The sequence below is a fragment of the Paramormyrops kingsleyae genome, chromosome 22 (genome assembly GCF_048594095.1).
Source record: "Paramormyrops kingsleyae isolate MSU_618 chromosome 22, PKINGS_0.4, whole genome shotgun sequence".
Classification (NCBI taxonomy): Eukaryota; Metazoa; Chordata; class Actinopteri; order Osteoglossiformes; family Mormyridae; genus Paramormyrops; species Paramormyrops kingsleyae.
In genome coordinates, this window is record NC_132818.1 from 18,743,208 (window position 1) to 18,769,532 (window position 26,325).

Here is a 26,325-nt window from a genome sequence, read left to right on the forward strand (position 1 = left end):
TGGCTGAGGCAGGCGGGAAGCAGTGTGGGGGGGGAGTGGTGGTGAGAATTAGGCAGTGCAGTCTATGAGCTTTTGGGGGGGTAAACACGCCGTCATGTGTCCCAGTCATGGGTTGCCGGGGGTATGTTGGGTATGTATGAATGACACAGACAGCAGATGAGAGGAATGTGTGTGGGACTGCATCTCTGTGCATATTTTTCTGCCTGTTTATGAGCACAGTTGCACCATCCTGTGCCTCACATTTCCTGTGATCGCTTGGCTGTTTCTCTGGATGTCCATCCCTGTCCGTCCGCTGCTGGCTGCTGTACCCGCATGTGTATTGCTGGGCCATGCGATGGCGTGACACTCGAGCTCCCCGACAGCCCGCTCCTAATGCACTGGTGGATACCGGCTCAGTTTTTCTGCTCCCCCCCCCCCCCACTGCCAGCTCTGAGAAGCTAAATATAAATGGCATTGTTTTGATCTCAGACACAAACACACAAATTTGCAATATCCATTAGTTGTAATGACTCTGGAATGAGGGACTATGAAAAATAGGCTGTGGGAGGAAGAATGTTTATGAGTATTTAGTAATGCCGTTCGGCTTCGTGTACGTGAGCGTGTGTTTGTGAGCGTGTGTTTGTGAGCGTGGGAGGGTGAGGTGGGGAATTGAAGCTATGTGTGTGTGACTATGCATGTCAGCGTGTGTGTGAGCTGTCCGTCATATAATCGGCAGCAATCCGTGCGGGGGGAATTATGGAGAGAACATTACCGAAAGGAGAACAACTCCCAGACAAAAGACTGGGAGACACCCTTCGAAACACATTAAAGACACATAAAGCACCAAAGTGGGGCGAGGCTCGGAACCGGGAAGTGAACTGATGCGGAAGTCAGAGGGAATTCCTCGGAAATGTTGAGATGCATATGCGTGATAGACTGTTTGTGTGAGTATGGTGTGAGTATGGTGGAGTGGGTGAGCTACTCACCAGCTGCAGTACGTCTTCATCTCTGGGCATAATGGACAACTCCAGGACACTCTCGCTGTGGGAGTGAGACATTCAGACGGGGGGTGGGGGGGGGGGGGGGGGGGAACAGAATACACAAACACTTATTAAAATATGTTTCAAAATATACAATAGGATGAGACTGTTGTTAATAAATCAACTGTTTAGGCTAGTTAGCTCAGCAAGAAAAGCAAACCTAAATTATATTTTAAAATGAAATCCAGATTGTAACCATGAAATTGTGAAATAACTAACTTAAATGTTAAGTGCTTTTCCCTGATTGGACGGATGATAAGTACCTGATCTTGCAGCCCCGCCCCCTGCTCCCATCATTATGAAATGTCAAAGGTCTTCATACGTGCTCACCAGTTCTGGATGAGGGCGATCACCTGCGAGTAGGTCTTCCCCAGCACACTCTCCCCGTTCACCTTCACTAACCGGTCCCCTGCAACACACAGACCCTGATTGGCCGGATGCACTAAAGGGGCAACCCCTTCTCATCGTGACGGCCTACACAATGATGGCTCTAGCTAGAGTGAAGTGGGTGGGGGAGGCATTGGGAATTTACGGCCACCCAGAACCAGGACTCTGAGACCCCGCCCCTTTCCCCCTGAGGGGTTCTCATTATGTCCACCAGGAGGGGTCTCCAGACAGTGGTGCTAAGGGGGCTGGGGGTGGGGGTATGGATTTAAAATTGCCCTGTGGCCCGAGTGATGACGTTATTGGGGGGGGGGGGCACTGGCTTGATATCAAAGGGTGGATTGTTTGCTAGCAGAGACTCCAGGGTTAGCCAGGTTGAGCCGACGAGTCACAACAGGAAGACAAGAAGCGTTTTGACCTGAAGCGGCAGGCAAGGGGGGGTGGTGTGGGGGGGGGTTCCTGTCCGGGCCTGTCGATATTGTGGCCGCCATCCACATTAGATACTGTTACTGCTGGAAAGCTCCCAAAGCTAAGTGGTATCAATGAGTAGGTTGGGGAGCCCTAGGAGAAAAGCCTTGGGGGACCTCTGTGTTTTCACTGGTATCTAGGCACAAGTTCCAGCCCATACTGCAGTACAGAAGGTTTATGTGTGAGCACAAGCAGCCGGTCATGTTCACTTTCCATGTCCCTTAGTGTCCTAAAGCACATGGACGGTGTGCCATGTCCTGAACTTCAGTCGTATCAGAAGGGTTCGCCGCTTGTTCGTATCATCCACAGCTAATTCTACTGGAGGGCAGCCAACATGGCCGCCGGCATAGCTACCTGTGCACAAGCCAGCTTGGTCAGCAGGGCCGTTTTCTCGCACGTTCTTGACAAAGATGGTGTCCATCGGTTCCAGGTTGCTGCACTGGTATGCTAACAAGGTTCAGAGATATAAAATAAATAGATTTTCTTGATAAAAACAGATGCTACAGATGCTAATTAACATTACAACTGCAAACACTGACTATTTACTGTATTTGCTGTATAGGTTTAACAAGCTTTTCAAGTAGGGAGATGTGGAGACTATGAAGCTGAGAACGAGTGGATCAGAAATAAAAGAGAACAGTAGCAGCTTGTCCCCAGCAGGGGGGGGGGCATGAAATAAGTTAACACAAATTCATAATCTTTTGAGAACCTGGCCGATTTGCTTATAGAGAATGAATACACAGGCTTACCTTTTTCGTTACCATTCTCTTCATCCTGTAACAATGGAAAAGAAAAACCTTCAATGACTTTTTTTCACCAATGGGTGCCACATTTTTTTCAATTTGGTGTTCAAATTTTTGACTCCCACACACTCAGGTGTGATATTAGATATTTCCCAGCCATTGGCCCCTATCATAACAGCAATAATCATATCATGGCAAAACAAGCACACATTTTAGCAATGTACAGACGCTCCTCTACTTTCAACTTACGAACTTGGAGACATATTAATGAAGAGGACTGTAAGTCCACATTGTGTTCACTGAGCTTCTATTTCCTGTCCGCAACATAATTTTTTTTTTCTGCGTGCCAATTCCGCTTAGGATGACATCTGGCCGCTACTCCCGCCGTGCAGCAGCGTAGCGTGCATACTCCCAGCATCCTAGTTCTTTGTACTTGCGTATAATCCTTAAAATAATGTTGAATAACGACTTACGAACATTTCAAGTTATGAACGGCCGTTCGGAACGTATCTTGTTCACAAGTAGAGGAGCGTCTGTAATTCCACATTTTTAAGCTACAAGGCCAAGCTATAACAAAGTATTAACACTGTATTAACACTGTATTAATGCTGTAAAAAAACGTTCCCTTCATTTGCCTAACAGAAATACTTATTCTAATTTTTCAAAATATATCAATACTACCTAATGACCAACGAAGCAAATAATAAGCGAGTTTCCTATTCAAATGTTTAACACTGGGAAGAATTTAAAAACAAATTATTTAACTGATAAATTACTCATTGGAATATATACAGACATGGACAAATTTGTTGGTACCCTTACAGCTTCACTTCTCCTGGAAAGTGATTCAGTTAAAAGGTTATAGGTAACCATGTTAAAGGTAAAGGCTATAAGACCATCTCCAAGCATCTTCATGTTCCTGTGACCACAGCTGCCAATATTATTAAAGAATAAGGTTCATGGGACTATAGCCAACCTCGCAGGATGTGGACGAAAGAGGAAATGCAAGCCCAGGCTGATCAGAGGGATAGTGTGGATGGTAGATAAAGAGCCAAGGAAACCATCCAAAACCATTTAAGATGAGCTCCAAGGTCAAGGTACGTCACTTTCTGATCACGCCATCCATCGCATTTTGAACAAAAATGGGTTCCATGGAAGAAGACCCAGAAGGGCTCCACTATTGACAGAAAAACATAAAAAAGCCAGAGTGGAATTCGCCAAAAGGCATGCTGACAAGCCCCAAAGTTTCTGGGAGAATGTTCTGTGGACTGATGAGACAAAACTGGAGCTTTTTGGCCAGTCACATCGGCTCCATGAAGGAAAAACACCATACCTACCGTGAAATGTGGGGGGGGGGGGACCATACCTACCGTGAAACGTGGGGGAGGGGGGCACCATACCTACCGTGAAACGTGGGTGGGGGGGACCATACCTACCGTGAAACGTGGGGGGGGGGACCATACCTACCGTGAAACGTGTGGGGGGGGGGACCATACCTACCGTGAAACATGGGGCGGGGGGCACCATACCTACCGTGAAACATGGGGGGGGGGGGGGGGGGCACCATACCTACCGTGAAACGTGAGGGGGGGGCACCATACCTACCGCGAAACGTGGGGGGGGGGGGCTTGGGTTTGTTTTGGGGCTGCTTTGCTGCATCTGTACTGTGGCAACCCCCAAGGACAATGCGGGGGTCCCGTACTCTCCGCTGTACATGGCAGAATGAAGTCTCAAGACTACCAAGGAATCCTGGATCACAACATACTGCCCAGTGTCAGAAAGCTCAGCCTCAGTCGCAGGTCTTGGGTCCTCCAACAGGATAATGACCCAAAACATACAGCTAAATGCACTCAGGAATGGCTGAGAAAAAAAAAACATTGGACTCTTTTAAATGGCCCTCCATGAGCCCAGATCTTAATCCTACTGATCATCTATGGAAAGATCTGAAAATTGCAGTGTGAAGACGCCACCCTTCGAACCTGAGACAGCTTGAGCAGTTTGCTCAGGAAGTGGGCCAAACTGCCTGTTGGCAAATGCAGACGTCTCACTGTGAAGCACAGAGATCGCTTGTTGGCAGTGATTGCTGCAAAAGGTGGGGCCACAAAATATTAAATTAAGGGTACCATCCTTTTTGTCTGTGCCATTTTCATTTAACTATATAAAATATTTAACTGAATCAATAATCAAAAGCAAAGTCTGATTTGTGTTAAATACGGAATAAACAATAAGGGATGCCATTAAACTTTTGTCAGTTTCAAGTTATTTCAGAGAAACATTTATTTCTCATTCAAAGTTAATTAAGAACTTGATATTGGCTGATGGAGGACCAGTACTGGGGCCATAATGTTCAACAGAACATTTGGATCTTCTCTGCACTGCTCTCTGCACTCTTATTTTATCTGATTTTATTGTATTTGTTTGTCGTTTGCTACACAATATACATCTTATGTTCTAACAAATGAATAAATTCAATAAATAAATTCAAGGTGAATACAGTACATTATTTGAAGCGACTTGAATCACTTTTTAAATATTTTTTGTTCTACTTATAAGTCTCCACACAGCCCTGAATAGGACGAATGGCTACAAAAAATGGATAGATGGACGGATGGATGGTTATATATCTTCTTTTGTTATGAAGTTTTTTTTCATAAAACAGCACTTATTTATCCAGTGTTAGGAGATTTCCTTCAGTCCAACAGCAGAGGGCAATATTTAGCAACCAAACCAGAGGCTGTAAATATAGCAGGCCAGGAATAAAATAAAGGGCAATTACATTACTGAGAGAAACAGCAGACATGATATTTGATTTAATTAAAAAGACAAGGGCGCACAAGCTTTTATAATCAGGCTCTGGCAGGCTGCTCAGTCGTACACAGAGCCTCATCCGCGCACACAGAGCCTCATCCGCGCACACAGAGCCTCATCCGCGCACACAGAGCCTCATCCGCGCACACAGAGCCTCATTCGCGCACACAGAGCCTCATCCGCGCACACAGAGCCTCATTCGCGCACATAGAGCCTCATTCGCGCACACAGAGCCTCATTCGCTCACACAGAGCCTCATTCGCGCACACAGAGCCTCATTCGCGCACACAGAGCCTCATTCGCGCACACAGAGCCTCATTCTCACACACAGAGCCTCATCCGCGCACATAGAGCCTCATCCGCGCACACAGAGCCTCATTCGCGCACATAGAGCCTCATTCGCGCACACAGAGCCTCATCCGCGCACACAGAGCCTCATTCGCGCACACAGAGCCTCATCCGCGCACACAGCTGATGTGAGTATTTGGAGCAGGGCTGAGTGGAGTTGGGCTCATTCAAGTCAAAAATGAGAAAGGCTGCGCTGTTTGGCAGGGGCGGTGTGGGAGGTGCAGCGGAGCTGCTCTGACTAGGGCCCTGGGGGTAGTGGGGGCAGGCATGGGTAAAGGTGGGGTGGGGGAGGGGGGGGACCGTCTCCCTAACTGTGCCACACCCTCAAATTTTAATCCTAAGAGAATGAACCACTTTCAGTTGGACATTGATCGGAATGTGGAACAACTGCTACGGGTAAGAGTGCGAAGAAGAAAACACAGCGATGGATGTTGGCTATCCTTAGTGCCATGGCAACTGGTTCATCTAAAGGTCCAGAAGGAAACTAATGGATAAGAGATCATTCACACTTATCCTTGAGCTCTGTCAAAAAGGGTGGATGGATTCTCAACATTAACAGTGTATGGCAACAAATGATATCTCCGGCAAAGGGAATACACATAACTTAACCTGTATAATCACACTACTGAATTTTCTGTAAACCCAAAATGAGAAATGAATCATTCTTAGTGTGATTACTCTGCTCGGAAATTACTTGTATTTTCATAAAATGGAGCTTTATCATCCAAGGTGACCTAGACCATCAAATGTGATTTAGACCATCAAAGGTGACTAGACCAATAAAGGTGACGAAGACCATCAAAGGTGATCTAGACCATCAAATATGACCTAGACCATCAAAGGTGACTTAGACCATCAAATGTAATCTATACCATCAAAGGTGATCTAGACCATCAAAGGTGGCGAAGACCATAAAAGGTGATGACCACTTCAGGGCTGGAGTTTTTGTTTTCTCATCTTGGGATAAAAGCTGTACTGTTTCAATTATATTATTGTATCATTCAGTCAGTTGCTGTTTTATCTGCTGGTGACGTTGTTCTTACTTCTTATTAGTTTATTTGGTATTTTGGAGCCACTGTGCTGCAAAGGACACTTAATGACGCTTATGTCGTTTTTAAAAATGAGAACTGAACTGAATCGGGCATTGAGATGCGAGTCGGCCATCTCGGTCTGTCTGAGAGCCTTTCTGTCCTTGAGCCGAGCTTTGAGGGGACACCGGGACCCCAGCTGCCTCCCGCCACATGACAGGGACACAATGAGCAAGCGCTGGTACGACCCGGCACCGTGACTGTCGGTACCAGCCTGGTTTATATCGGGAACCCGCTCACCCCTTGCTGCTGGACCAAGAATAGGGTGCTCTGTTACTCTGTCATAGCTCCCACCCCATCCATAAAGCAACTGGAACTGTATGAGCTCCTCTGGCCTCCCCCGTGTAGCTCTGTGTTTTTGGACCCTCCACATACTGCAGCATGGTTTCTGCAGGGGAGGAATATTCCATCTGGCGTCATGGGGGGGGGGGGGGGGGGGGCAAATTGAACCTTTAACATTCCTCAATTAACCACCTCTGGACTTAACAGTAAGGTAGACATATCAATATTAACTACACATTTCAGGTGTTTGGCACACATTTAATCCATAGATATTTAGCTATAACATTGTTGGAAGGACAGTCCTGTGCAGTACCTGTTACACTAGTAAAACACAGGCTCTTCTCCCTCCATAAGCTTGGGGCAGATAGCATATAGAGCCTGTCACAGGTCTGACCCCCCCCCCCCCATGTTCGTGACTCACTTTGGGCCCTGTGCGCATGGTGGACTCTGGCGGGTACACAATGAAGTGCCGCAGCGTGAAGCCGAATCCCTGCGCGTTCTTGCGGAGCACCAGAGTGCGCGGGCCCTGCCAGGCCACGCCCTCGCCCGGCCGCACGTTCTCATTGGACGGCGAGAGGCCATCTCTCCGCCCCTTTGCCTGAAAGAGAGAGAAGTACAGGGCCTCGTGAGGCTCAGGCGAATCAAGGCTCATCTTACTATTTGGCTTCAGTACAGAGAGGTCACATGATTGGTTAGTTCCAAACAGACCGCATGATCCTCTCATTTCAATGTGATTGCGCACTTTCAAACCCCCCGTTAACCAAAATGTGACTTTGTTCTTAGGCAGTTACACACGCCACTGAGTCTTGGAATATCTAGTCAGGAATATCCAGGAAAGCTATTTATATCCTGGTTACAAGCTGAAACAATCAAGCCCATGGGCAGCCATATTGCCTGACTAGTAGTCTGGACTTCAATGTGGAAAAGGGGGTGTGGCCTGAAGGGTGGGGGGGGTGATCCATCCAATCAGTGGCCCTGAAGGATCGGGAAACTACACAGGTTCAGACTCCTTTCCATGTGGAGTCATTAATAGTTCATTTTTTTGTTTTGTAGCACCAATACCCACCACTGGATTAATATCGGTTTCAAGAACAGCAGAGGGTTTAACTTGACACTGGCAGCATCTTCCAGGGACATCACGCAGCCAGCGTTGTTGGACGGGACGGGGGGGGCGAGAGGGAAACACGCATTTTCTTGCCCCCCCCCCCCTGCCAAAACCGATCTCTGACCTAGCTGGTTAAGCCACAAGTAGGGCCCCCGCCCCTCTTCCACACAGCCTCCACATGGCGCAAAGCACCTTCTCCGCGGGAGCATACAGCCTTACTGACAGAGACGGGGGAGAGAGAGAGAAAGTGCGGCGGAGGAAAAGAAAATGGAATTCCAGGAAAAACGGTGTCCTCGGCGAACGTGTCCGGGCACGTGCCGAGCGGGCCGGATGGAGGGAGAGAGAGAGGGAGAGAGAGTGAGGAATGAGGGAGAGCAGGAAGAGACAGGACATGGGGGCCAGCCTGGGTTAAGCTCCCACAAGACACTTGTGGACCACCGACGGCCCTTTAGTGCTGGTGTTGCTGAGCCCATCTCAGCTCACACGTTATTAGGCCCCGTAGACAGTCTGCCCTCTCCAGTGCCTGTTTGCCTGTCTGCCTGTGAGTCTGTCTGGGGATCTGCCCGACTGCAATTCTGTCACCATTTCAGGGTCAGTCAGCCTGTGTGTACATCCCTCTGTAACATATCACTGGCTCCGTGTGTGTGACATCGTCACCCAAAAATCCGCGTGAGTCCCGGAGACGTCTCCCTCTCTTCTGATTGGCCTCCTCTAACAAAAGAGACGGCTCCACCCCCCACCCCCCAAAAAGGCTGCATAGAAAATTCATTCAAATGGCGAATACAGCACCAGCCGCAGGCAAGGCATTTACAAGCATACTATGAAAAATCATTTCCCAAAATGACCCTTGAGAAGCTCCAGGTCACGTCTATACAAAAAGCACTGGAATCAAAAATGGCAAATAAATCAGATATGCACAATATATACTTAACATTTACACCCTGTCTGACCCTCCGCTATGAGACTCGAATGAGGTGTTCCAAGCTGATCCTAAGGGCCTCCGTAACACAAATCCATGAACGCCTTTCTGGAACATTCTGTTCTCACATTCGAGCCTGGTTGGGTGTCAGAGGGCACTGGCTTCCACCCGGCTGTCAGATGCCTGTAGCTCAGAGCTGCACAGGGTCTCTGTGTCAGGGCTGTTCAGTTGGGGGAGGGGAATAGGCCATCAATTCAGCCAGCTGACAGCAGGTGTGTGGGAGAGACACTCCCCCCGCTCCCCCCGCTCCCCCCGCTCTACCACAGTGGAAATCCTCTATCAACTCTTCGCATTGACATACGTCACATACTGTAGATTATTCACATTTTTGTCCAACAGCAGACAAATAAATCGCAGTATATACAGAGCTACATGACGAAATGGATGATTAACCATCCATCTTCCGTATCCTCTTATCCAGTACAGTGTCACATGTCACAGTGAGCAGGAAGATGGCAGGAGGCAGGGGACACCCTGGATGGGATGCCAGTCCTGCACAGACACACACACAGACGCACAATCAGGCGCTACAATCAAAGGAAACCGCAGGACCCAGAGGAAAAGGGACCCCTGTATCCCTGTACACGTCTCACACGCATGACAAGACATATTATGATCACATGACCTTCCCCTACACCCATACTCCTCGAACGGCACGGCCAGCACGTACGGCACCGACAGCGCAGCAGAAACGGCGGCATCCCGACACGGGGGGGGGGGGGGAAGCAGCTCCGCTTCTCCCACCTCTGTGACGGCGAATCCGACAGGGTCGTTACGTAAACGGCGCCACCAACGAAGTCACCGTGGAAACATGAACCCACGTTACATACAACATTATTCAAAGAGACCAAGATGAGGTGGGGGGGTTATGGTCTTACCGGTGGCTGGCAGTCTTTCCTAGGCACCCCAACACGAGACGGAGTCAGGGATGCCCCGGCAGACGCCTTGTGCACTACAGCCAGCCAGACGCAGCGCGGGTAGGGGGCGCCACAGTCCACACCCACCGTGCTCTCGTAGGACCACTCGGTGCCAGCAGGTGCCGGGTACGGGGGCACGGCGGCTGCCCACATGGGTGCCCGTGATCCGAATCCAAACCCAGAACGTCCAGTTGCTAGGCGGTAAGCTGTACAGTCCAAATCATGGCGTTGCATTGGAGGTGGGAGGGCATTACCGTGAGCGACCGGCGAGACGACCCAAGTGACGGCCGAGTGGCGAGGCGGACTCGACTCCGACCCGGGTGGAGTTTCCGGCGCTGAGCCTGAGTCTGATGTCTCTCTCCTCCCTTCTGGCTGAATGACTCCCACTGTCTGATCTCATTCCCCCATCTGGATGCCGACGCCACCACCAGCCCCCCCCCCCCCCCCCCAAACACCACCCCCCAGGCATGGAGAGTGCCCTGGGAGTCACTGTGGGCTTCCCGAGGGCCCACCCTGCCCCGCCATGCGCCACAGGGATCCAGGCTGCCTGGTGCTGACACCGAATCAGTGTGGGCGAGTTAAATGAGGTTAGACACCAAAGCCAGAGGAGCGGCAGGGGGGATAGAGAAGAAAGAACCGGGACAGGGAGGTTAGAGAGGACTGAGAGGATGGACAAGGGACAGGGGGGAGAGAGCAGGGATTGGGAGGACAGAGAAGACAGTACAGGGACAGAGAGGAGACAGGTGGAATAGGGAGGACACGGCAGGGACAGAGAGGAGACAGGTAAAATAGGGAGCACACGGCAGGGACAGAGAGGAGACAGGTGGAATAGGGAGGACACGGCAGGGACAGAGAGGAGACGGGTGGAATAGGGAGGACACGGCAGGGACAGAGAGGAGACAGGTGGAATAGGGAGGACACGGCAGAGACAGAGAGGAGACAGGTGGAATAGGGAGGACACGGCAGGGACAGAGAGGATACAGGAGGAATAGGGAGGACACGGCAGGGACAGAGAGGAGACAGGTGGAATAGGGAAGACACGGCAGGGACAGAGAGGAGACAGGTGGAATAGGGAGGACACGGCAGGGACAGAGAGGAGACAGGTGGAATAGGGAGGACACGGCAGGGACAGAGAGGAGACAGGTGGAATAGGGAGGACACGGCAGAGACAGAGAGGAGACAGGTGGAATAGGGAGGACACGGCAGGGACAGAGAGGAGACAGGAGGAATAGGGAGGACACGGCAGGGACAGAGAGGAGACAGGTGGAATAGGGAAGACACGGCAGGGACAGAGAGGAGACAGGTGGAATAGGGAGGACACGGCAGGGACAGAGAGGAGACAGGTGGAATAGGGAGGACACGGCAGGGACAGAGAGGAGACAGGTGGAATAGGGAGGACACGGCAGAGACAGAGAGGAGACAGGTGGAATAGGGAGGACACGGCAGGGACAGAGAGGAGACAGGAGGAATAGGGAGGACACGGCAGGGACAGAGAGGAGACGGGTGGAATAGGGAGGACACGGCAGGGACAGAGAGGAGACAGGTGGAATAGGGAGGACACGGCAGGGACAGAGAGGAGACAGGTGGAATAGGGAGGACACGGCAGGGACAGAGACCACACCACAGGGATGGAGTGATGGGGGCCGGCAGCTTCCCTCCCCTGTTCTGACTGTGGCAATGATCCCCACCAGCATACAAGGATTTTAATAGTTTTGTGTTTTGTCTAGCTGAGCTCCTAGAAATGAAACAATGACTGCACTCCCCCCTCTTTCTCTCTGCCTTTTTGCCTAACCAGCACAGCCCCTCATCCCCCCCCCCCTCTCTCATTCAGGAATCCTTTCCCTTCCGTGTGCCACCTCCCCCACCCCAAACAAGGTCATGGCTGGCAAAATAAATCCACCTTAAGACAACCCAGATCCTCACAAATCATACAGGTGAAACCCAGCATGGAACCCGGAGAAGAACCCGTGACTGAACCCACATGCTCGTGTGGTGCTGCCTTTGGCGTGTGCCAGGCGGGGAGTGAGGCAGGCGTACATTTACCCGGCGCTGCTGTGAACACTCTCACACACACACACACACACACACACACCCGTGAGAACAAAAAGAGCCGGAATCCAATTTCAAGCACACATCCTCGCCTTTTCACTTTCGGGTGGGTCCCTGTACAGCCCCCTGACCAGGCAATCGGGAAGACAATTAGACAACCTTGCTTACGGCTAGTAAGCACTGAGATACAGGATGCCGGGGGCATGATAAATGAAGAAGGTGGGGGCGACGAGCTTCCGTCACCGAAATCGTAGCCCCCACTCTCACTTTTTTACACGCTTCAACACACAGGAGGCGCCGGCGGTCTCACCAGGTAGCTGGTGCTCCAGCTGAGTTTGCGCAAGTGCGGCAGGCAGGTCACCATCGCGGTTGGGGCCGCTCCATAGCCGGCGAGAGCTCTGCTGCGTGCCGAGCGCCGGGCACCGACGAGGTCTGACTGGTTTTCAGCTGCGGCGCGGGAGACGGGGGCTGGCGGCATGCGCTAACATGCAGCCGCGCACACACGCGCATGCACGCATGCGAGCGCTCCCGCACGGAGATGCACCATGGTGCGAGGACGCCGATACATCACACCCAGACACGCTCACACGCGCATGGCGGGCGGATATAAACAGCCCAAGCATCGAATCGCACACATTCTCCGGGGCTTGGAGTCCGCCACGCGGTTTCTGCACTTAGTGACATCATCAAGTGGCGTCTGGTGCTTCCCCCCCCCCCATGTCACCTAAACCGAAACAAGCAGGCAGAAACTGCCCCACCCTTCCCCAAACCGGCGCCCAGGCACACTGCTCATTGTTCCGGCTGGCAGCTAGAGGCACGGACTCTAACAAAGCCACACGATCTCACCCTAAACACTCGTCCATTTTGTGACAGGAACCAGTAAAGACAGAGTAAGAGGCCATTTTGCAAAATGAGCCACCCGTAGATCTCTGATTCGGGATTTTGTTTAGATAACCACGTTTCACAAAAAAAAGAGGGTGGGGCGGTGGGGGGGGGAACAGTGTGTTCTGACAATGAAGAGCAACAGGGAGGCGAGGTTAGCCTCAGGGTCAGATTATAGCCTACATGTTCATTGGCAGGCATGCAGTAATTGACATGTAGGGAACAACCAATCAGGGCTGAGTGGTGTTGCAGCGGTGCTGGAATCCCCACTCAGAGCCCAATGAGGGTTGAGTTGCTGGTCCGGCCTCCTGCTGCCAAACGCTGCTGACTCGTCCGCGACTGAACCCCCGCAGCTTAATACCCTTGAAGAACCTGAATCAAACGGCAGCTGACGATCATCCCCAAGCGAACAGCAAGCCGGCTGCCTCCCCCCCACAGACCTGTGTGGGCAGGTCAACCGCAAACCAACAGATTAGATCTCTGATATGTCCTAATCCTCCTTACGCCGACACCCCGGCACGGCAGATTAACCTGAGCGTCTATATCAACCCATCCCCACACCTTCATCCGCCCCCATCAAAATGTAAAGCTGCCCTTTTAATAACAGAACGCGGAGGCTAATGACCCCGGGAGCAGGTGAAGGGGAACGGAGGAGTTACACGAATCAAATGAGGAGTTACAAAAAGCGCCCAATTTACAACCTATAGGGGGCGCTAATGAGTGCACTACAGATTGGCATTGTTGCACTACACATAACTTTTGACACCAGTAACACCAACATATCCAAGAGCTAATATAAACCCCCAGACCACTAATCCCAACACATTCTTCTTCCAAAACCAATACACTCTATATACTATGTTCATGGACGGCACCGCTTAGTTCTGAAGATACCTCAGCAGATTCCGGTAACACAACCTCCAGGTAGCCCCAAACCCACAGTCTTCCCATGATTCCAAGGAGAAACTGCTTTTTTCCCCCGACTCCAGTAAGAAACGTGTTTACAGAGGCCCCCACCTCAATCCCCGGGGTAATTCACTGCAAAAACACACAGTGCATGCCAACACTCACGTGCACTGGGGCAGAGGTGACGCAGTGCTGATCCTGGATCAGTCTGAAGATGAGCCCTAGCAGAGGAAAGCTTCCAGTGTCTCGCGAAGCTGCCAGCTCCATTCGCACTGAGCTGCCCAGTCTTGTGTTAATATGGATCAGCTGTCATTCATCTCGGGGGGCAGAGTTACTGAAACAGCCCCTCATAATTACACAATGGAATGATGCTTTATTTGCAGTTTGCACAGGAATGAGTATGTGTATATTGGAATGCTTCCTTTCACATATCACACCCACACACACACATACAGCTCTGGAAAAAATGAAGGGTTCACTGTATACTTTTTAAAAATCTGCATTTTTAAACCCTGGTTTAATCCTGGTTCTGCTGGCAGAGGCTACACTGCGAGACAGGCTGCTTCCAGGCTCAAAGTTACTAAGACAGCAGCACACAAGAACAAGGCGAAGCTGGAGACACTGGGAACGACCAGGAACCAGCCAGGTAGAGGGAGGAAGCGACTCTCTAATGCCAGAGATGACCGTCAACTTATCCGGCAGTGCCTCAAAAATCATAGGATGACCTCAAGTGACCTTCAAAAGGAATGGGGAACATTAAGTGCAGGTGTGAAGTGCACTGCTAGGACAGTTCATATCAGGCTCCTAGAAGCTGATCCTAGAAAAATCATTTTAAGTTTAACCGCCAGTAAAACCTGATTCATAAATGGCACCCTAACCCTATGAGCCATTCAATGCCCCTCAGGTGCAGTTCCTACCTTCCCACCAATAGAGGGCAGCACTTCCACACACAATACACTAGCTAGCCTGAAGATCAGGGATGGCCAATCTTATCCGCAAAGGGCCGGTGTGCTTGCAGGTTTTTCGGATAACCAATAGGTCAGCTGTTCAAACCCAGGTGTGAGGACTCTTCAGCCAATCAGTCCTCTAATTAGTAATCTAATTAGGGGGCTGCAGCGAACACCCACAAACATGACAGCCCCTTCTGGGTAAGACTGGGCGTCTCTGCTGAAGATGAGCATCAGTCAGACTTTTTTATTTAGCTAACATTATGGTCGGCACTGGGATCGACGTGCCTTAACACAGATACAGAAATGTTCAGATCTTCTTAAAGACTTGAGTGTGCCAAGACTGAGTTGGCATTCTGAATAATGCAGGCCACCGCCCCCTCAGCTTACCCCCCCCACCCCAGTGCCTCTGGTCTGACCCACACAGCTGTGAGAACCCTGGGTGGCCTGCAACACATCAGCGACGCTCCCTGCCAGATGGCAAAATCGGATCAAATCCAGGAGGTGTGTCGCAGTCAGAGATTAGGCCCGGCATGGCCATCCTGGGAGGGGGGCGAGTCGCCATGAGGAGACGGTGGTCCGAAATCCAGCCCCGTGTCACTCAAGTGTCAGACATGCGGCTCCAAACAGAGCACCTGAAAGGGCTCAGATCCAGCACCCCCCCCCCCCCCCTCCTGCGCAGACTAAGCCCACCCTCAATGTTCCGGAGGTTTCCGTTGATTCACATCACAGCGCTCAGGAGCTGCTTCATGTGGCTCTGTGGTTTTGCAGGCGGGGGGGGGGGGGGGGGGGGGGTTGGGGGGGGTGGAGAGGGGGCATGATGGCGTAAGCGTGACTTCAAACAGCCGTATCCGGCGGGTGGCCATGACAGCGGTAAATGAAGCAGTAAAGCTGGGGCTTGGGGCAGCCTCCCCTGCTCTCGCCTGTAGGGCGGCGCTAATTAGAGCCTGCTGAGGCCGTGTTTAATGATGGGGGTCCGGCTCGCTCAGACCCCAGGATCCTAGGAGGACAGATGTGGCCTGTAAACCGGTGTCCGGACCTGGAGCTGAAGGTTTGGAGGGTTCCTCCAGTGGACTGAGACCGCAGTGGGGTCGGCACGGAGATGGCCCAATCCGCGGGGGTCTGCAATGACTGTCTGCCCGTAACGGGGCAAGGAGGCAGAGGGGGTTGGGGGGAGGGAGACGGCGGTGGGAGAAGATGGAGTGGAAGAGCATCCACAAGACAAAAAGCTCATGGGGAGATGTAACGCGGATTAGCGAGACGCAGCAAACGCACGGCCTCACGGCGCGGACCCCCCCCCCCCCCCTCGCTGCTGGGACTTATAAGTATAGCCCTTAAAATGTGGTCTGAATTCCTGCTTTGGCTACGGCAAACGCCCACATGACTGTGGGAAGGTCTGTGCCAAGGGCTGGTGGGGTCGGAGGGGGGTGGCTAATGTTTCCCTGGTTCTGCTGATAGAGGGTCGTGTCTGTCTGGAATACCCATAAGGCCTCTGTCCTCCAGTGAAAGTTCTGCACTCGTGATTCTTCTAAGTGTTTCTATAAGTGTTTCTAAGAGTTAATAGTGAATGTAGAGCCAGCCTATCGTCCATTATGGGATGTATCAATGTCCATGGCTTCACTGCACACACACACACACACAGACACACACATATGCTCACAAACACACACACACACAATAGATGCATAAACTCATTACCCCCCTCCCCCCCCCCGCGCACACACACACACACACACACACACACACACGGCAGCACTGAATCGGACCCTCTCAGCGTCTGCGTTTCACAGAGCCCTGCTGGGCCCATGGAGCAGAGCTACATTACCAAGTGCATTACCCATTTCACTACTTAATCAGTAAATAAAATAACCCGACCCGAGCGGGGGGGGGGGGGTCGTGGGTCACATGCTTCCTCTGGTGAATTCAGCTCGTGCAGCACTCGGACATGTTCAGGATAAAAACAAGAGACTCTGCCCTATTTAAGGGAGGTTAGCTGCCTGTGATTACCGTGCCGCGGCGGTTAAAGGCCTCATTGTGTCAAACGGAGACTCCCAGGGAGCCGCGGGGGGGGGGGGGGAGGGTTAGATGGCACCACCCTCGGACAGGCTGGAGAAGCATCCAGTCGACCCATTTCCAGCGAACTGTGAAATTGGCCCAAGCTAAAAATACCCAACAGCAAACACCCAGACGAAGGCTTCGCTGCCCCCCCCCCCCTGAAGGCTGCAGCTGTTGTTGACCCTGTGGCCCCCACCCACCTGGACTCTGCCGGCTGGAACTTCTCGCACATGGACACACCGTTCACCTTCATTCTACCAATATTAGTCCAACATCTGCCGCTGTCTCCTTCAGCCCTGATGTAGTCCCCCCCCCCATCCCCCCCCTTCAAAGTGCATATCCAAGAAACACTTCCTGCCTGCTAAACACAACCCATTAATACAGATCCTCTGAGCCTTGCGGTCTGGCATCTGTCCTTCGGGTTGACTTCCTCCGAAAGCGACCAATGAAAAGTGAGACGAACCGGGATCAAGTCCCGGCCGAGCCAATGAGGTCAAAGATCAGGTGGCGTAGGTCACCGATACTGTGAAAGAGAAGTGGACTGAAAGTCCGGGTTAATATTTGCAAGGAAGGAGCAGCTGTTTCTGATAATAAAGAAATATGAGTAGCATTCGATAAAATGTAAACAAATATAAACGGGTATAAAAAGTATGTTAGTGTTTCGCTAAAAGTATCTCTCTGTTGTAAGTACACTCCACTCCACCGGCGCTCCCTCCCCCAAGCACAGCAAGGGTCGAGTGAGTAGAGAATGACCGACAACTGCTTCATGGGGCCCCCGACACCGAGGAAAAGGGACTAGGGAGGACGGCACTCGTAGCTATGCAGCTGGGGAAGGAAGCAGGAGAGGCATGTGTGCTCGTGTGTGTGGGGGGGGGATCAGGGGGGGTCATGGCAACGAAATTCTGATTCTCATATTAGATGTCTCTCCTCGACCTGGCAGACCTGACACTCAGCTGGACCCGGTTCTGACAATGTAGACCCCCCCCACAGCCTTGCCGCCAGCCCCGTCACGCTCGCTTGGCCAAAGCGGCCGGTGACGCCATTCGGGAGGCTCCTGCAGGCGTCCACGAGCAGCGCCCACCAGCTTTTATCAGGCCCTCGGATCCCGGCCCGCGGGGTGAGCTCCGGCCAGCCTGCGGGACTCTCCACCCCCTCCAGATGCTTCCAGACTGGGACTCTCACAGGCGGGGGCTCTGGTGGAGACCGCAGACCCCCTTCCCAGCCCCCCCTCCCCAGATGGGTGGGGCACCGCACCGCTGGGTATATATAGCCGACCCCCTCCGCCGCTGTATAATTAACCAGATGGAAATTACACGTTCGGGCTATGGGGGTGACGTCGTTCGCGGCCGTGTGGAAACTCGACCCGGAGTCTGAGAGTGAGGAGGAAGCATTTTGGAGCGGGGGGGGGGGGGGGGGGTTGGTTTAACAGGAATAGGGGAAAGGCCGCTTTCAGGCAGCTCCCAGTGCCGGAACGCTGCGCGGCTTTTACGGAAGACGTCCCTCGAGGCGGAATCGACCCTTCCTGATCGCGCTCCTCTTCGCTTTCCCTGTCGTCATGTGACCCCCCCCCCCCACACGGCTCCGGGGCGAAAGGCGTGAGTGGAAAAGCCGGGAGGCAAGGGAGGAAGGAAGGAACGAAAGCACACCCAGTGGAGTGACAGACGGGTGACGGGGGGGGGGGGAAGGGAGGATGAGTGGATGGAGAGATGGGAGAGCGATGGCGGTTCTGCCATCTGCCAGGGTGTGTGTTTAAAAGAGGAGCCAGGGGAGGTCATTTTGGGTCGACACTGGTATAAATTCTCAACAGACAAAAAAACCCCATGCAGGATAAAACACCCCTGCCGAAACAGGGCCTGGCGCTTAGGTCGTGCCAGTCTGGGCACCAGTCCCCTTTACGGACATTTGGTCACATCGCAGCGCCCGGCGCGCCTGGCAGGCAGGGAACGGCGAAGAGCGAGAGCCGCTAGACAGGAAGTGCCAGCCGACAGGAAACCGGGAGATCCACAGGAGGCGCTGGTGAATCGCGAAAACACAGTATTCACGAGACGCAGAAGTGTGAGGGTGACCCCCCCAGGTGGAAGATCACTGCTTAATCTTCAGCAACATAACCGGAAATGAGTAACAGAAGCCGCACGTCCGCCATCCGCTGTCGGACTATGCGTAACAGAAAAAGGGGAAACTTTAGCAACAGCGTTTGCAACAAAGAGACCTGACTTATATCCTATTGATCATGCCTTCTATATACTGAAGAGACAATGGAAGGGACAAGCCCCCAAAAGAAGCAGGAACATCACTGGAAAATATGCTCTGCAGCGGGTGATGTGTACAAGTCACATCATTCAAGCATTCATTGTGTGCAAGGGATATGCATCTGCTTTAATAAACGTATCATTGCTATGTCTCAAACATTATGGTACTCTGATATGAGGAACTATCCATAAAAAGTGTTGCGATTTCTACATGGTGAAATCAGAATGTATGCACATACCTTTAAATTAAAGTCTAGAATGTGCACTTTAATCATGTGTGAATTGTTTGATTAGATATTTGAAACTGTAGAGCACAGGGGCGATTCACATAATATGTCTTTCTTCCAAACATTTTGGAGGGCGGTGGATGTGGGACTTTTTATGCAGCACCTAAAATAAGAAAAAAAAAACCCACAGTCTCTCTAAAATATGACTTCACACTGGTATCTCTATTTCCTGTCTTGGGGTCTGAATTTCCAGGCATGGCGGGTTGATAAAATCAGACATAAAATGCCCATGGTGACAGGGGGCGTGACTGTAGCCTTTATACTAAGTGTGGATCAGCCCTGGTTCCAGAAGCAGGAATGATAACAAGTAACACCACCAACCAAAACAGCTACCAGAAAACAAACACGGCCAGACATGCCAGCTGGCCCTCAGGTGCCCCGTGTCGTCTCAGTCCTCAGAGTTTGGCATTCTTTCTTTTCTCTGGCTCCATGGTTTCGGTTTGGGGTGCGGGCCAGACAAACGAGGCGCAGAACAACAACAACAAGTACAGTCAAGAGACGTCGAGGAACGTGACAGCGGGGGACGGGGACAATACACAGCAATTTCTGTTTAAATGACGTCGTTTAGGTTCCTACAAAGCAAACACGCTGTCTAACAAAGAATCGAGCAGCTTGGATTTCAACGAGATACCTGGGAGACTCGACTGGAATAGGGCGGCGCTGTCGAGCAATTGCCCTTGATAAACAGTAACTAAATAATATAAACTTCCATCGATCCAGCCATCTTCCAAACACTTATATCCAGGACAGGGTCACTATGGGGCACAAGGCACAGGGACATTCTGGATGGAATGTCAGTCCATTGCCGTACACACTCATACACACACTAACACGGAAACACACTTACTACGTACAGAGATATCAACTTACCTACCCAAGCAGACTAGTCAAAAAACTAAATAAAAAAACTGCAGTGCCCTATAGAAATTCACAAAAAAAACAGAAGCGTTGGGGGGTGGGGTTTAAAACCCCAGTGCTGGAGATGTGAGACCACAGTGACACCCAGTGCGCCTCTGAACCACCTCAGTAATGTAAACAGCGGTCATACAAAGAGAGAGACTCTAGCTATCAAATCACAGCACAGGCTCTTTAAATAGACACACCAAAGGTGGCATGCCAGGTCAAATCTCCTATTCCAAACTATGGGTTGAGCGTCAGGGGTCCACAGGAAGTGACTTCACAGCATGTCCCCCCCGCCAAGGAACGATCCAACATGGCCTTGAGGACTTTAACATGCTCCCATACTTCTTGGATACACATGTCGAGGGGAATTTGTGGTGAGGGGTCGCTGGGAACGTGTCCGGAGTTCTGTGAATAGTCTGGCCATCAGAGATGGCATCTCCATGTCGCCCCCTATGTGCAGCTGCTGTTTTCACCCACTTCGCTGACAGTCCCATACTGGGGTAGTCGGTCTCTCATACTTCCTCTCCGCCCAGTCCCAAGAGAACTCTCAAAACCGAGAGTGGGTTTGGGGGTGTGGCCATGAACATCATTTTTTCCTGGGTCATTGTTCAGGCCAAATGGCATATATACATATTGTCGCTGTCCAATGAAAACTGCATATATCCACTTTTTGACAATTGTGACTTTTTACTACAGATGTTTACTATATATGCCCATTCTCCTGTCTACTGAAAGACATCTCATTGACCAATGAAAAGATGCTCTATGAAGTCATCTACACTCAGTGAGAAAAAAATTAAGCACCCAGACAGAGTGGTGAAAATTAATCTGCACGTGCGGAAAGGTCACGTGACTGTATCACAATGATTATATTATCAGATCAAACGGACAACAGAGTTGGCAGTATGGGCAGACTGCTGGTCTGCACGTGTACCAAATTACATCCAACTTGGACCATTACTTCTGGGTGCTTAACTTTTTTAGTCACCGAGTATGTTTAACTAGTATTTATGTTTGTGCTAATTAACAATGATATTCATGATGGTTGTTTCTATGGGTTACTTTGTATCGCAAATTTTAACTTAACACTGATAGCTAGCTAATGAACATCATTATTAATTGTGAATGTAAAGCGAGAGTAGTTGTGTCTTGTTGACACTGACATAACTCCCTCGCCAACAACAATCATTTAACTCCATTTAAAACATTAAACCGCTCGCTGATGGCTGCGTAAAGACAGCTTTCTATTTGTAGTACTAAGGGTGTCTCATTACATTGTTACAAATTTACTTTGTAAAAAAAATCTGCATGCATTCTTTCGCACTCTCGAAATCACAGATTTTTGGAGATAGAATGTTTTTCATTAAGCAAGAACAATATAAAGTCCAGAATGTTCAGCAGTTTATAACAGACGGTGCTGAGGGGGGGGGGGGGACAGACAGGTAGTAGAATAGTGGCTTAGTGTAGAAAATATATGGAGGTGCAGGTCAACCAAACAGGGACAAACGGAATCACAGCCTGAGGAATGTGTTACTGGTCAGTGGTGCATGCAGGATACCCGACTGGGCCTCTCTCTGGCCTTATCGGTGCACTGTCACCTATATCCCATCAGCCCCCAGTAACCCTGCAACCCCTGTCTCAACTGGCTCTTCAGAATAACAGTGATGTGCGAGGGGGCTGAATGAACCCAGAGGGCTGGGTCATTCCTCCATGATCGCTGCCCATGACCAGACAGCATTCTCTGGATCTGTTTGCATCCAAATGTGCCGTTACCGAAGCAGGACAGAAGCAATGCCAGGACTCACTCTGGGGCGTGCGCTGGGAGCTGTACTCTCAGCCCATTAAGACCATTTACTATGCACATTAGACACATTAGTGCCAGACCAGAACTTTTCACCTGAGCCAGCCAGTCTCCTGGGTGCTCAGGATACCCTTAGGCTGGGAAAAGCCCTCAGCAGGACACTCATGTGGTAGTGATGTGGGGGGGGGGGGGGCGAGCATGCCTTACAGTCATCCCAGATTCAGCAAGTAGTGTCGGAAAACTTTACAGCGAAGATCACACGCTTTCAGATTACAGAAAAAAAATAAAAGCTTGCTTTTTGGGACAGGCTGTTTCGGGATCCAGATGGCTGGACTGCCAAGGGGGGGGGGGGGTTGGCATGCAGTGGCACCAACGCAGGAGGGAGCCGGGGGGCGGAGACAAAGCTCTGAGGGTCGTGGAATGGTGGTGGCGTGTGTGTGAGCCATTGTTCCTGACAACAGGGAGCTCTGTTGTGTCCTCGAGGAACACGGAGAGCAAGAGTCTGGGGGCGGCGTACTTGAATCGCACTCTGCATGTGGTTTTTTGGTGAACAGGACATGCACCAAACCACTTTCCAGAGGTGGACATTGAGTTTCAAGTAGTATCACTAAACTTGGAAACAAGGGGGGGGGGGTACTCTAGTAGGCATCATTTTCCTTAAGCTTGAACCTTCTAGTAAAACATCCCATAAAAAAGTGAGGGATGCTGCTACCAAAGCAAAAGCATCAGAGATTTCGGAAAAGCAGCGCCATGCTTTGCGGGAAAAGAGTGTCGTGACTATCTGCGATATTAGCATTAGCCATCGGCTAACCATCAAGGAGCACTCTAGACGTCTTCGGGGCCTCTTGGCGCTACTTTTAATTATCCACTGCAATCAGACTGCTGTCCTGCTAAAGGAGAAACCTGTGTGAGTGCTGGGCCAAATATGAATATGAGAAATGCTGATTTCTCCTGAATTCTGAACCTCATAGCCTGCATAGCTGTCCAGTTGTGGGCCAAAAACAACATTACGGAAGGTGTCATACAACCTAGCCAGGGGCTGAAAGGTGATGGAGGATAGGGTGGACGGGGGAGAACTGGTATCGCAGCGAAGTTCGAGAGAACTGGAAACCCCAAAAGGAAAACCCACCCCCACCCTCCAAAAAGTTTACGTTGCAAAACGCACTGTGCGTGAAATTCACCTTAATAACTACACCCCCCCCCTCCCCCCAAGCCGTCATAGCCCCGGTTTCCCTCCTCGTCTCCATGTCTGTCCCTCAGTTGTCCGCCTGTCTCCCCTCCTTGCCGCTGTTGACAAGTAGCTGGGACCCAAGGCTCACCCACGCCCGACCAGGCCTGGGACACAGGAAGCCATTCAGTGACGCCGCCTCACCCCTCTTGTCTGCAGGACGGCCGCATTCCTTACCAGGCTTCTTCGCTTTCTCTCCCGCTTGCTTGCTTGCACAACTCGGTTGACCTCTACATCACAATTATGTTTTCTCTCTTTAATTTGAAACACCCCCCCCCCCACGCACAAACACACATACATACACCCCTTATTCAACACAGCACATCCGCCTGGAACACTGATGATGTCAGTTAAGAGGCGTTAGAGCTCTTCTCAAGACCGTGATTATTCACGGGTGGGGGGGGGGGAATTCTGTTCTGTGAAATTCTTGGCCATATTCATAGTGTTCTCGTTGTCCCATTAAGGAGTTTCACATTTTATACCGAAAACTTGAGCGGCCATGGAACCTTGGAGTAGTTGTACTGCCACGGAATCCAGGTCACAACAAGTCATCCCGCAGAACATGGTTACATGACCCATGGAGATGGCGCCGTTGAGGTTCTTGAGAGTGCTCGTTCGTGAAAGGGAGAGCCCTTAGCACACAACCCGATTTTCACCAGGGATTAACATTGCAGAGTCAACGGAACAGGTCCAATATGGCCAAAAACACATCCAAGCCTTCCTGTGGTTAATTTAACCAGATCACATGACGACTGTGACACAGCACATTTAAGGAAGCCGAAAACTGGAATTACACCACCCAGGGTCACGCGCTAACATCGACACATGTCTGTGAAGTTAAGGCAGACAGGGACAGACCCCAGGAAGAGTAGATAAACAACCAAAGTGAATGGCAATTCAGTGTATTTGTGTATCCTGGGAAAGAATATCGAGGAGGAGACCCCAGAAGAATGGCGTTACAGAGTACAGACTTTTTTTATTGAGACAGGCTGAGGAATAATTAATTACACTAGAAAGAGTTAGCGGGAAATCGCCACAAAGATAAAAATGCCAGTGTGTGTGTGTGTGTGTGTGTGTGTGTGTGTGTGTGTGTGTGTGCGTACACAGCTGTCAGCTCAAGGCTGGGGCACTCAGGAATGTCGGCATTCCTCTGCTATTCCGCCACAGCTCGGGTGTTAATGAACTCCTGGTCATAGGGCTGTGACAGTGCCGTACTGTGGTTCGGTCCCAGATTTCCCAGCTCACACCTGTGAGAAATTCTACACCACTACTCCCACCTGGTCTTCACGGTCATAGCAAGGGGATCAGACCCCTGGACAAAACGTTGCGTTAAACTGAAACTGTTCATCTTTTCTGAGCACCTGATGTCTGACACATCACATACTGCTTTTCACCCCCAAGCTCAGCCCCCTGGGAAATTTCTGTTGTGGGTACGGGATAGGTGTGGCCAGCTGCGGAGAATTCCGGGTCTGAAAGTTTCACATCTGTGACTGCTGTGTAGTACCTAAGGAAAAGGATGGGGCAGGAGCAATATTGAACCAAGCAAAGACCAATGAAGGGGGGGAAGCAACCAGAAGAGACAAACTCACCTCTTTCCCTAAGATTTCCTTGTGATTTCAACCAGCAACCCTAATAAGGACAAGATGCGGTACATCGGCCTTTCCGCGGCAGGCGAGAACTTCCTGTGCTCTAGACTCGGTGCTCAAAGGGCATCCACGTGTGGTTGATTAAAAACACATGATGAATAATTTGGATTCAGTACAACCCCCCACCATCATTCAAGCTAAGCTGAGAACCTTCTGTTCATACCCACAATGCACTGCAGAACTTCAGTCAGGCCGCTGGAAAAGTCTGGATAGTAAACGATTCTACATGACTAACCCTGAAAGAAATGTATACTTAAAGATAATAATTCTATTTTTTCCGGTGATGATAATTAAATAACATTTCAATCAAACTAGGTTGCTCAGTGACATAAACAACACAAACAACTTCACTAACACAAACAACTGCACCACAGCACTGATGGTCACGCCTGCTAGTGTGGACACATTGATACAAATTTCCATTTAATTATATAAAGTAACATTTTAATAAATCGCTTTGATAAGTCATTTGGATATCGTCTGAGCCAAAAGTCGAATCAAATATTGGTCTACGCAAGTCCAGAGTGAGATGATAGTGTATTAAATTATTAACTTATTGTAGCCTATGTCTGTGTCGGGTCTCAGCCATACGTGTTACTGCGGCACGTATGAGTAACATACAAAAAAAAAAAAAACACTTCTGTAGAAGTCACTGTACCGTCTTAATCAACGAATGTCTCGGATGTTTGCTTGGACAAGCCCAGATTTGTCTAAGTGGCGTGACGGATCGCCTCCGCGGCTACGAAAGATAGAAAAGCCGGTCCTTGAACGGACCGAGCAGATAGTTCCCTCGGCGGAAGGAAAGGGAAGGATGCAAGTTAAGCGAAATGCCGAGACATGCTGCGGGGCGAGGAAATGCTGGCCGGCCGGAGAGTAGCTTTTAAACAAATACAGCACATTATGGCCGGAAGAGCGAGCGTGTTCTGTGGATTTATTACTAGTCTTCCCAAGAAACTGAGAAACTCATGAACGGGATTCAGATCTGATTTTGTATAGCAGTGACATTTTATGTAAAAAAATAAATAAATAATAAAATCCCTAACTTGTCTGACCAAAGTTTGACAGCTCCCCACCATTCCTCCATCCCGACAATCTTTCCACCCCGGCAATTGGAAAACAGCTTGACAGCCTCGGCATCGAGTACGCAGATAAAATATCCTATTAATATGGTAACATGAAAACAGGCCACACAGAGATAAGAAGGGGGATATATACCGCCCCGGACCGACAG

The 26,325-nt window shown here is 50.6% G+C and overlaps 1 protein-coding gene across 7 annotated transcripts in view; it reads right to left on the reverse strand.

The window, feature by feature from the left end:
* Positions 1-26,325, reverse strand: part of arhgap23a (Rho GTPase activating protein 23a) — a 61,218-nt gene that overhangs the window by 22,552 nt on the left and 12,341 nt on the right. For 2 of the 7 annotated variants that reach the window (XM_023835443.2, XM_023835441.2), the window contains exons 1-6: positions 10,103-10,518; positions 7,562-7,738; positions 2,621-2,645; positions 2,226-2,318; positions 1,350-1,428; positions 966-1,020 (exon numbers count right to left, since the gene is read on the reverse strand). In XM_023835443.2, the coding sequence (XP_023691211.1) occupies positions 966-1,020; positions 1,350-1,428; positions 2,226-2,318; positions 2,621-2,645; positions 7,562-7,738; positions 10,103-10,375 (702 nt within the window). In that variant the 5' untranslated portion in view covers positions 10,376-10,518. Of the gene's footprint in view, positions 1-965; positions 1,021-1,349; positions 1,429-2,225; positions 2,319-2,620; positions 2,646-7,561; positions 7,739-10,102; positions 10,529-12,500; positions 12,864-17,180; positions 17,250-26,325 lie in introns of those variants that run through there. The other 5 variants (XM_023835445.2, XM_023835444.2, XM_072705131.1 and 2 more) reach the window with 4 other exon arrangements.